This window comes from Bacillus rossius, chromosome 12, assembly GCF_032445375.1.
Source record: "Bacillus rossius redtenbacheri isolate Brsri chromosome 12, Brsri_v3, whole genome shotgun sequence".
NCBI lineage: Eukaryota > Metazoa > Arthropoda > Insecta > Phasmatodea > Bacillidae > Bacillus > Bacillus rossius.
Genome location: NC_086339.1, coordinates 53,963,962 through 53,976,740, shown reverse-complemented (window position 1 = coordinate 53,976,740; position 12,779 = coordinate 53,963,962). Strand labels below are relative to the sequence as shown.

Genomic DNA, 12,779 nt, shown 5'->3' with positions numbered 1-12,779 from the left:
AATTTAAATTGTTTTTCAAGGCCAGATAAAGCAATATTCTTCTGTAGGTATTACCTACAGTATGCAAAAAACATATTGTAACTACAAGGAAACAAATTTCAGATTTTTGTGGAGAAATGTTGAGAAATATTGTAGCTGTCCGGTATTAGTCTCTAGTGTATTTGCTTATAATGTATGAATTACAAGCCACTGCATGTACTGAGTCCAGTGTCTCAACTGTAATCTACGAAAAATACTGTCCAAAAAACGGGAAGCCCACAACTCACGTAGTTTCGGTTCCCTGCAAGAATTTCCGAAGATTTCCGAAGTTTATTAACGCCACTTCAGCCGCTAAATCAGAAGTTCAAGCATGTTGTGACTGACCTGACCTAACCTAACCTAACACTTCGATTTTTTTTTATTTCAATTTTTGAGAGAAATCCGAAGTTGCACGAACGTGGTAGGGAACCTAAACTACGTGAGTTGTAGGCTACCGCCAAAAAACATCAAACTTTTGTACCCTTTGTAAAATTTCATCACGGTAAACGACACGCTAGAAAGGAAGGTCTACAAGTAGTAAATTTTGTGACCATTGTTAAAGTGTATCACTCCATTTATTGGTGCGAAAACACGTTAAAAATACGTGAAAAGTAATTTCAATATAACTTTGAAACGTACTGCAGAGTTTATAAAACCACACATTTTTATTTATGTTGTTTTCAATGCACTCAATATAGCCAACATAATACCTTTGCTGCAACTTGCCCTACGTAAACACGTTTCATATTTTAGCTTTTGTAAAAACTTACGTAATGTTTTTGTATAGAACAGCAGTTCGCGACCATGAAATGACACGGAAAGAAAATGTCTGTTATATCAAGCAGCAACTTTAATTCTTCTTCATGTTTACTTACGGCTACACCACTTATTAAATTAAATATTGTAATTATTTTCGTTTATGATTTCAATTTATGTACACATAGTGAACTTCGAAAATTCATCAAGCGAAAACATTTTGCGAATATCTGAAACGAATAAATATGCACTAATGACTGGGATTTGTGTACACATGGAATAATTGTACCGTCGGGATGCATTGCAGTATCAGAAAGAAGAAATAGGCTTGAAATCTTGAAATTGTTTCTGTGGAAAATATGCTTGGAATTACTAGGTAATATGGTGACGTGAAGAAAGATAAATTACGCCCGCGGAAAATAAGCTTGGAATTACGGTTAAGGTTATGTGAGAAGTATTATTGGCGAGAACAAACATCGGTTATCAAAATATCGCAAGTATTTACCGATGTCCGATATTGAAAAATGTGCCGATACTACCGATCTCCGATATCGGATATCGAATATCGAATATCGGGCCATCACTAATATATATATTATATATACACCAACATTAAAATTTGGTGAAAATCTAATAATTTTGAATAACGAGAAACCAAACACATGTGCTTGTAAATATTCACAATTTTTATTATTTTTGATATTAGACATCCAAATGTGAATAGTAAATTATTTGCTATTCGCAAACTATTCATATTTATGAATATTCGCACACCCCAATATATTGGCAAGCCTGCAACAAAATATATATTTTTTTTACTACTTTTTTACCAGTCTGTTAACAGAGTACAATTCTGCACTATAATAAATAAAAGTAAGTAAAGACACATGTAAAGTCAATGTAAGAATTTAAATTAATGCTGTACTGTATGATGAATGGTATAATGCCGAGACTCACCCTGTTGGAGAGAGAGTCGGTGATGTGCTGGGAGTTGTGGGCCTGCTCTTCCAGGAGACACGGGGCGATGAAGCTGAACCCCCGGAACAGCTCGTGGGCGTTGGCGCTCGGAGGGACGCCTGGCGAGTCTGCGGGAAACACCTTCCGTGAGACCCTCGCAGCCACAGCTGTCACCGTCTGGAGATCACTGACATTTACCAGCTTCAATTATACTGATGCAAATGCTGAAATGCTGCATATTTCAATGTCGAACGAGAACTTGGTTTTAGTTTTATTAACACAGGCATCTCTTTTTAAAATAACAAAATTAATAAAGGAAAAAAAAACAGCTTTTAATGAAACAAACTGAGGTGGTTAGAATCAAAGTGGTGTAAGTGACACACACACATACACACAGACCTTTGTGCAACTCACTCACTAACTTACTCACCTATACCAATTCTAACCCAAATCCAAAAGAGCTAGAACCTCGAAATTTTCACAGGAGATAAATCTCGACCCATCACAAATGGAAAAATTCTGAAATTTCAAAATTTTTTCTTTTGGACCCCCTGATAAAAATTATAAACTATCAAAAATCTACGACAGGCATCACAGCATTAATGTAGACATGACAACACCACCGGATAAAAGTTTGTTTATTTATAAGCCATGACCATAGACTACAATAACACGTGAACACAGGAAAGATTTTGCTCTCTTCTGTGAGCGATATATAGTGTGCTGCTGAAAAGTATTGAAAAACATGGTATTCTCAACGATTCAAGCTGTGCGTATGCCATTTCTTACTAATCAAACATGCATATCTGTAGGATGTTTACGTTGCTGCTGAAACCGTGCATAGACAAATTCTTAACTCCATGAACTTTGAATATTTACACCAGTAGTAGTCTTCAGTCACAAATTATACATGGAAAATAATAAATATTATTTTCAGTTTAAATAAATTACTGTGATTATTAATATTATAATGCAGCACAATGATATTCCAAGAATTATATTATCTGAATTAAAATAAACAGTTGGTTGTTTAGGTATTCATTTAAAATAATGCAAAACATTTATAAAGGTCATTGGGTTAGGTTAAATAAATATGAAATACTGTAAAAACTATTTTAAATTTTTTTTTTTGTTAGTTTAGTGGGCTAATCAAAGAAATATAGTTGTTAAATATACATTTTTAAGATTTTTGCCATGCAATACATTTCACTCTAGAATATTACTTTCACATCGGAATACTCAAAACCTTTATGGCCCTAGCCCTTACGTTGTCATGCAATGTTCATTTAGACACTAGAATTGTAATTATATGCATGCCAGTTTGCTTTTCAAATATGGAAACACAAGTTACTGTTAATTAAATTATTCTTAAAATTCCTTATATATAAAAACAAAAAAATTATGTCAACACACCAATTTATAGCATACCGTATTTACTCGTGTATAGCGCGCCCTCGTGTATAGCGCGCACCACGATTTTTGCAACTAATTCCAAAGAAAAAAAAAAATGAAATTTTTTTTTTCCCCATAAATAAATTTTACTAACATTTTGTGGTACCTGATTATTTAAATTGATGTGTGGTGATGCGTCAGGAAAATACATAAACTCTGCTGTCTAAACGGAAGATAATGAAGCGCTATATCGTCACAACTGGTACGTGGAAGGAAGGGAGGGAGGCGTGCCGAGCTACGTTGCTAAGCTGGCGCGGAGAACTTGATGACTCACCGGTGAGGAATGGAGGAAGCGAAGAAGCCGGGCGGGGGGGGGGGGGGGGGGGGGAGGGAACTGGTGACAACATTCTCTCTTTCTCTCTCTCTCTTTTTACTACTTCTGAGCTGGCTATCTGAAAAGGGGGGAGGTCTAAAAATAAACAAGAGACCATGATGTGCGAGCTTGCGCGCGCGCGCGTGTGTGTGTGTGTGTGTGTGTGTGTGTGTGTGTGTGTGTGAAAGAGAGGCCTTGTTGCTTGTGCGTATGTGTGGGGGCTGGCCAGAAACGTCACCCGTCACCCGGCAGTTAACGACTTCCACTCCTCCCCGCCTCCCCCCCCCCAAAAATTTTTTTTTTCCGTGTATAGCGCGCATCCTTATTTTTTTCCTTTACTTGAGGGGAAAAAAGGGCGCGCTATACACGAGTATATACGGTATTAGCCTTTCAAAAGCTACGATTCGTTTTGCTATCCAATTGCTAACCAGTGGACTTCAATTCCAGAACACCCACCCACTTCATGGACTACTAATTCCGTAATTACGCATGGTTATTCTCTAAATTTTAATGCATTTGTTAATAACCTATTTATGCATTAAATAGCAATTAAAGTAAAATGGACACCCAAAAATCTTGTTTATGTCGCTAGGAGCAGGATCGCTTGGCATCACTTGTCTCATGGATTGACTATGGGCTATCCTTTAATCATGATCTTATATATAGGTCTGTCAATTTTCTGTCCTTTACCTTGGCATGATCCGTCCACTTCGTGAAGCTTGCTGCGAATAGCAAACTAACGGCAAATAGTGTAGTAGGTAAATATGTATAGGAAAGTCATCGAAAATCCTTGAGACACATAATGCTGAGCGAACCTAGTAGGACAAGCTATACCTAGCGTTGTAAACAATTTTGATAATACAAGTTTAAGGTTTTATTTCACTGCATAAATAGGTTACTAACAAATGCATTAGAAGTGTGTGGAATTTTGGTTAAATTAGTGACATTTAAAATACTTAGCAGCACTTTCAGAACTAGGCATACTCTAAAAATACAATTTTTAGTTTTACAGAAGAGCGCCTGCACTGGGAAATAACCAACATATTTATTCCAAACATTGTACTCTATTATAAAAAGATTAGGGTGTCTGTAGTCATCAGTTACATGGATAGAATAAAGCTGGACTCCCAATCATCTGTTTCATCCGTCTGTCACCCGTCCGTCCGTCAATCACGTGACCTGCAGCCAATCAGATGGCCCGAAAAATTCCATCCGTCCGTCCGTCAAAACCTTGCCAAGCTTTAGCTTTTGACGGACCAACGGATGGTCCACCGCCTTGTTAAGTCGATCGTCTTCAATACGACTTTCCGAAAACAGTGTTAGATTTTTTTAATTTGCAATATATAGAAGGCTGTGTCGTATTGACCGATTATTATTGTCATAATAACGGTAAAGATTGCTTATGAGAATGAGCTTTTCGGAAGAAATGCTGATAAATTACGTCCGGGAAAGGGAGCATTTGTATGATATATATAGCAAAGACTATCGGGATAAGCAACTGAGGGAAAAAGGCTGGATAGAAATAGCTTCTTTCTGTTTCCTTTGACGCAGTAATAAAAGAAGCATAATTTTATTTATTGCTGGCATGACTATTAATGTTATTTTTAAGACCGCACCCATTTAATCCACTTGTCAAAGCACGGTTCCCGCCTGTCAACTTAATATCACATTCATAAAAAACAAAAGTTAATTATCCCAAGTAAATTATTTTCCCCAAACGTTTACCTACAATGAGAAAGTATGTGGCGGAAAGTTGTAGCACTGATATTTTAGAATAGTGATGGACGGACGGATGGCGGATGGTCGAGAGTCGGTAAAAATTGCCGAGAGAAATAACGGACCGAAATTGACGGACGGACGGATTAAACGGATGATTGGGAATCCAGCTTAAGTCAAGTCAATTTCGTTGAACAAATATATTAAGTGTCTGAAAATTTTGAAGCATGACTATAATTTTTCAAAATTTTCTAGTAGTATGAAAAATACATAACAGCATTATTTTAAGTAGAAGAAAATAATTTCCAGTAATTAGGGAAAAACCATGCCTAAGTCACCCATTAAAACGTAAACAAATTATAATTTTGCTGGTATGCTTAAAGCTCGTACTGCTAGGGGCTCTGTAGTACTGCATGTTGTGCTTCTACCATGTTGACAGACCTGAGTTTCATTTATTGCTTCTACAATGTTTGCTAGAGTTCACAGGAATCAAATCCCAACCACAAAAATAAAAGCTCCGAAGGTATGTTAGGTTCAGTCAGGGTAATAAATAATAAATATTATAATATTTATTAATATTACATAATAATATTTATTAAATTTTTTTGGGAGGGTAGGTTAGCTTTTAAATACAGTTATCGTAACTAAAAGGAAAGGTTGATTGGTTTAGGTTAGCATTTTTTTTAAATTCTCTATGACCTTTATTATTATATATATATATAAATCCTTGCAAAAGGGATTCTTTTTCACGAGCCATCTGCAAATTTCGGACAACTTCAGAACTGTTCGTGTGCAACTTTCCTCCATGTGAACTGTAGGCTTCCTGTGATTCAAGCTGTATTTTCTGTACCTACAGAATTCTTCACGTCTTACAAATCAAGCATGCATCTATCTGTGATGCTTAGGTTGATACAGAAAACGTGCTTCGATTCAGGAGTGGTTAATTCTACCATAACTAGATGGAAAAAAGTTGTAAGTTTGGCACTTCTTACAGTTAAACAATGTGCATCCCACTACATTAACTAAGTAGGTCTTATGTGATGAAATATGCAAATGTGTTCCAATTATGTTAGGACTTAGATATACAAACCCCATACGGAGGATTGGGGGTGAAGCCCCCAACGAGCGAAAGTGAGAGAGAAAGAGAGAGAGAAAGAGAGAGAGAAAGAGAGAGAGAAAGAGAGAGAGAAAGAGAGAGAAAGAAAGAGAAACAGAGTGAGTGAGTGTGTGGTGTGGTGTGTGTTGTGTGTGTTGTGTGTGTGGTGTGTGTTGTGTGTGTGGTGTGTGTGGTGTGTGTGGTGTGTGTGGTGTGGTGTGGTGTGGTGTGGTGTGGTGTGGTGTGGTGTGGTGTGGTGTGGTGTAGTGGTGTGTGTGTGCGTGCGTGCGTGCGTGTAGATTGTGGTCTCTACCCTCTGCACCTGGTAGATAACACAAACTCAACACCCGACAGGTTTTATTGAAATAGAATTTAAAACAAACTTCATGATACCCAAAAAAAACGCATGAACCCAACCCGAGTGTTAAGAAAAAAAATTATTAAAAGCACATCCTTAAATGTCATAGAAAATACATTATGGTGTCGAAGTGGGCATTTTATAGAATCAAAAACAATTTTATTAATCATAATAGCTCCATTTTATTTGATGCAATATTTTACGAAAAGGCATGGATTTCATACAAACACGAATTAAAATATAGAGTCCAAAATATTTCATTGTAACCCTCAAACATTGGTAACAAGAATAAGCGCAAAACGGTATAACACTAAAATGTTAATAAAGATTGTTTATCTAAAAATTGATTTTTATCAAAAATATTAAATTACATAATAATATTTGTATAAACATCTTATAAAATGATTATTCCTAAATTGATGGCAGTTACTAAGAGATATCAGAATATATGACTGCATTTATATTCAAAGAAATAATTAACAAAAAATTACTATTACAAAAAATACACCAATTTAAATTTAAAAAAAAGTTAATCTACCAAAGTCCTATACAAAGCGCTGGGGGAGTGGGAAAATATATAATGTTTAAGTCAATAGTTTTCTTCTCGAAATATAAACTTAAAATAAAAAATCATATCTTCTAAACCAAGTTTATGTTCGCCCACTGAGGTGCACGCAAAACAGTAACGGAGATCCTGGCCCATCACTAAGTCATGTAGCAAAAAATTCTTGTTTATCCAGACCATCACCATCTACAATCAGATCAGCTTTACTCACAATTTCTCTCGTCGCTGCAGCAGAAACACTCATAGCTAATCTCAAACAAGGCATTTAAATTTCTTCGTGCCTTTTAATATATCTGTCTGGCCTGACCCTGAAAGCCGAATAAACGTGCTCGAGGCTCATCGTGTCAAATTCAAAGTCTCGTGAAAAGTTCTGCACCGCGCCCGGACATGGCCTGTACACTCCCAACAGTGGCGGGTCAATTTTATTCCCCGCACACACAGGCGCTACAACAAGGTTGCATCACTTTGCAACACACACCGGCCAACGTCTATTTGACAGGGCAGCCAACTGACACTTGACTTCCCATTGCCAACTGTCATGTAAACACTCACTCCTGCGCCACTCCCCAGCGATACAACAGAATTTAAAACAAGAAATTATTAAATAGGCTAGGATAAATAACTTTTAATTAAAAAAATTAACCAACAATTTAACAATAACAACATTTGGATACTTAAAACAATAAGTAAACAAAGTTAAATTTTTTTTATATATATATATAAAAAAACAGGTTTCAAAGACAAAACCATATTTTGGCCAGAGATCTGGCCACAATATGGAGAGAGAATCTGAGAATACAAGTTGATAGGTTCCTACCTACCTTTAGGCGTTTTAGAGGTGAACTCCTTGTCAAAGTAAAAGGCATCATCCGCTCTACTGACTGCTGGTTTAAAGGGTGGTTGGATTTCTTTCCTGTATAGTCTGTCCCAATCAATGGTTGCAAAAAAGGAATGCGACTTAATTTCTTTCACACCATCTGGGCCTAATTAAAAAACACACATAAATATAAATATATAATGTACAGGTTAAAACACAAAAAGTACTTCAACTTTCTGTTAAAGTTCAAGTTATATATTATCTTCTAAGTGACTAATGTGTATGAAAACAATTTCAAACAAAATTAATAATCAGTATAATACAAGTAATAATCACTAATAACTATAATGTTAATTTTAAAACATAATTTTGGCATAAGCACTTTTCCATGCAATGTCTTACAGCTGAAGCAAATAAACATTTTTATGGGAGATGAGAAAATATGGGTACAGACTAAGTAATATTTATAATTCTTTATTTATTTAATTAGTCACAACTTTAACCAGTTAAATGTTATTGCACTTGAGCAGCATATAGATATATCTTGAGTGGACAAATTGTCTACAAGTCACTGTTATGTACATGAACTAATTAATTAAACTGGCAGATTATCACTGCAAAAAAAAAATGGCCTTAATCCAGTAGCTGAAAATGTAAATTTGACAATGTGGCACCAAACCAAACCTCTATGATACCACTGAATATGAATATAAATTAAAAATACTTATAGAAGTGGCCCAGCCATTAAAAACTTCAATTGCACTTTTGAACGCTAGCAGGGTTGCTATTGTAACTGCATCTGTGCGGAGAGCAGAACTACTTCAACATACTGCTGTTCTGTCTAACAATTGTCAGTCTGTCTACAGTGCATTCAGTAGGATTACATTTTTCTTTTCTTTTTTTATAAAATAGCAAGAATCATTCAAGGCTTAAAAAATTAGCTATTAATCATCTATGCTATTTATTGTAGCACATTCTTCACGAGTATGAAGATGGACATTATACGCTGCATTTACTGAAACAACCTATTTATGATGCTACGTTTTGAAAACGACAAGTTAAAAAATTCAATGAAAAAAACATCAAAATTAAAACATTTTATAAATACAAAAATTTTTGGTTATCGTCACAAACGTGGAAATCTCCTTTCTACCAAATATCTTTCCAGACTAACCCAGTGAAAAACAGTACTGGTAAACACCTAGAAATTTCACAATGAGCTATTATCAATTAATATTTCATTGAATTAACCTACATTCAAAAGTTTGGTTGTTTTACTTTATGATGAAATTTGTTAAGTTTTTTATACGTACCTCGGTTTTCATTGCTTTGTTTATAGTTAATTATGTTAAATCAATGTCAGGATCAATACTTCCACAGCACAAATCGCAGGACGCAAGCAACATTAATGATTGATGTGCTCCCTGTTTTAAGTATAAAATAACTCACAGAATGTAAAACAACTCAAGCCAGTTAACACGACCTCAGATATCAAAGGAGAACGCGGGCAGCTTGTTCCGTGGTCTGTGTTCAACAGGGCCTTTCATCAAACCAGCAAAAATTATTTCCAAGACAAAAAGAAAATGACAGAATTGTGAACGAAAGATTACTCTCCCTGCTCACGCACACGGCACCACCAGCTTGATGAAGAGATTACAATGCCATCTCCTGTAGGACAGCTCCACGCATTAGAAAATGCAATGAAAAATCCCAATGGCTTGGTGACTTCCATTAGCATTACACCAATACCTCACTTAGCATGACTAATGTGTTCCTATACATGTTCATGTTATTTGATATAGCGTATTCTGAAGCATCTGTCTCCAAAAATAGCTAAGCTAATTTACTTAATGTGTAGTGAAATGTTCTTTACGTAATATAAATGCATAGAATAACACTCAACGACAAATACGTTACATCATTTATCTTCACAAGCCTACCACTGAATACTTTGTATGACAAATACGACACCATGTAAGGTAGATAGTCGGCTGGTTGGCTTGCCCACCGGGCGTGGCCTTCAACTACATCGCATACCTTTCTATGAACTTTACAAAACATCCTTTACTGGCAGTGAAACCAGCATTACTGTACGGATTTTTATTTTTCAAAAATTAAAGTGCTTTTTTGCATATCACCGCTTGGTTCAAATCAATCCTGTCAGGCCCGTGATTTTTTTTATTGCACCATTCATTTAACAATTTTTCCATGTGAATCATCTGTTCATTTCTGTTCCGGTATCTAATGTCAAATATATTCCCGCTAGTATAACCATTGTGCCGAATCAGTGCTACTTTATGCACGATTTTTTTTATTTTTTTGGTTTTACAAAATTTTAAATTTTTTTATAACATTAATTTTACGCTTTCGCCCCATCCAAACTTGTTCGGTCAAGTGTACCGGCAGGTTACCTTGTTGAGCAGCATAGTGCTCTCACCACCGTTTCCCACCAAATTTGCTGGGTCTAGCCGACTACAGGACTATCATCAGCAACGGTATCCACTGGCCGTCGCGTTTCGTCACGAGTTTAGCGCTACGCGTGACGAAAGTAGCCGCCCTAAGCTTCCCATGGTCACCCCCACCCCTTCTCGGAGGTGTGCTGAAGTTTGCGGTCTCTAACACGTTTTGGTGTCCTTTTTTCAAGTTCCGCCGCACGTCCCGACGTCTGGCCGGCGAATTCTCCCAGGGCAGGTCATTCACCGGACATACCCCCCACCCCATCCTGGTCCACAGCGGTCATCGGCCAGCCGCGGCAATGTCCCCTCTCAAGGCCAAAATCCCCCCCCCCCCCCACTTGCAAAATGGCGTCCATCAAGTGCCGCGATGGTCTCTGCGAGACTCCGACCTGCATGCCTACACCATCTATCGACGAAAGGACGAACCAGCTGAGAGCGAGAGCACACTACTGACCACCCTATCCCCTCCAGGAGAAACAGTCGACCTCACACTCAGTCGATAGGTCGCTGGAGCCCTTTTTTTTTTCTTTCGGAGCCCTTCGGAGCACTTCGGGGTTCCCGATCCCCTCCTCCAGAGGAACAGACGACGGGACTAAAGTTTAAGTTAGCGTCCCGGCGCCATTTTCAGGGATTTTGAGGGCAGCTCTCGTCCAGCGCGCATCTTTGCAACAAGTCGCAGTAACGACCAGCAGCTATCGTGATCCGCTTTCGGCAATAATGTAGTTGCTTCTGAGCCAGGCCATGTCGCCTAGATTTTTTTTTAGTTTTTCTTAGTAGCTGCCCAAATAGTCAAGTTTAACTTTAGTTTTCTTTGGTTTTCGCCATAACTATTTCTTCTATGGCTACCGCGAGCTCCCGTGCCGCGCATCCCCGGATCACCCCCAGGGACAGCCACTATCTACTTCACCCTGCCAGCTAAGGTAAGCTGCACTTCGCCCCACACAAACCTGTTAGGTTGCCTTTTTTTTGGGCTTAACTTCGCCCGTCATAAACTGCCTGCTAACCAAGCTAATCCAGGTGGATTATTGGTTACAGGCAGGGTTCCAGAATCCCAGAGGGTTCCAGAATCCCAGAGTACTTCAAGGACCCCAGACCAGTTCAAGATGGCGGCCCAGTTCCGGCGCCATATTTTACACCTCAACCTGTAACTCGTGAGCCTCTATAACGGAGTCTCCCTCCATCTTTCGGCACCCCTCAAAAAGAAGTGAAGAACAGTTTATAACTCCGCCAGTTTTAGGACGTTTTCCATATTATTATAAAATATTGTATTTTAAACACATATATTTGTTTGATGAGCCTGCGAGCTCAATGTTCCTAAACAGTTGAACATAGCATAGTATGAAATGGTGTTCCCCCCCCCCCCCCCCCGGCCCCTCTTTCTTCTTTCTTTTATTCGTTAGTTACTCAATGTAATGTATCAAAAATAAGAATCTGACATTGTTAGCAGTTTTGTTTGTAATGGCTGTAATGCCGTAAGATATTTTCTAATGTAAGAAACCTATCAATGACAAGATACTAAACTACTAATCAACAGTAAAAGCCTCTAATGAAACCAAACCATACGAGTGTTTTCATTTGCTGCTACTTGAAACCACAATCCACGTAACCTTTCCTACTCTCAGGGAGGTTAATTTTAAATTGTGTTTGTAAGTGGGCTGTGCCCCTCTGGCAAGTTCTTTTAGATAATTAGCCTGACGCTTCCGCCGGACATTTATTATCAATAATTATGGTTTTGTTTTGAGCACAGCACCACGGTTACAAATTGGTAGCAGTTAGCATGGTTACGGTTACAATGTGGTAGCAGTTTGTGTGATATGGTTACTCTTAAATTGTTAACTGTATTTTGGTTTGATTTATGAGAATGCTTTAAATTTATTTGGTATAAATATTTTTTTTGTTTGTCAAAGATTTTCTATATATAGTATTATTGTAAGTCCTAAAACTGGCACCCAATCTGATTCACCCAAAGTGAGTTAAATTAAAATTCTCTCGTATTTTACGTCCCGCTCTGACTGTGTTTGCGCGCGGTGAGACACCGCGCGGCCCCGTCGGTGCGACGGCCCTCAGGCATCGTGCCTTATCAGCGCGCGTGTCATTCTCCCTGTCATTCTCTTCACCCCTCCCCCTCACGCCTCACCGGCTGGAGGAGGCGAGGTCATGCCGTTGACCCCGTGTCCGGCAGCGTAAATAATGCGTTACAATCTAGTTTGTTCCTCACGGCCGACAGTGCCCTGAGTTTGTCTAAATTCCTCCTTTTATCTGTCTTTTTTTTTAT

At 37.9% G+C, this 12,779-nt stretch overlaps 1 protein-coding gene across 8 annotated transcripts in view; it reads right to left on the bottom strand.

The window, feature by feature from the left end:
- LOC134537948 (ribosomal protein S6 kinase 2 beta) overlaps positions 1–12,779 on the bottom strand; it is a 146,767-nt gene that overhangs the window by 62,400 nt on the left and 71,588 nt on the right. For all 8 annotated transcript variants that reach the window (XM_063378949.1, XM_063378947.1, XM_063378950.1 and 5 more), the window contains 2 exons: positions 8,053–8,214; positions 1,732–1,859 (listed from right to left, as the gene is read on the bottom strand). In XM_063378949.1, the coding sequence (XP_063235019.1) occupies positions 1,732–1,859; positions 8,053–8,214 (290 nt within the window). The remainder of the gene's footprint in view (positions 1–1,731; positions 1,860–8,052; positions 8,215–12,779) is intronic.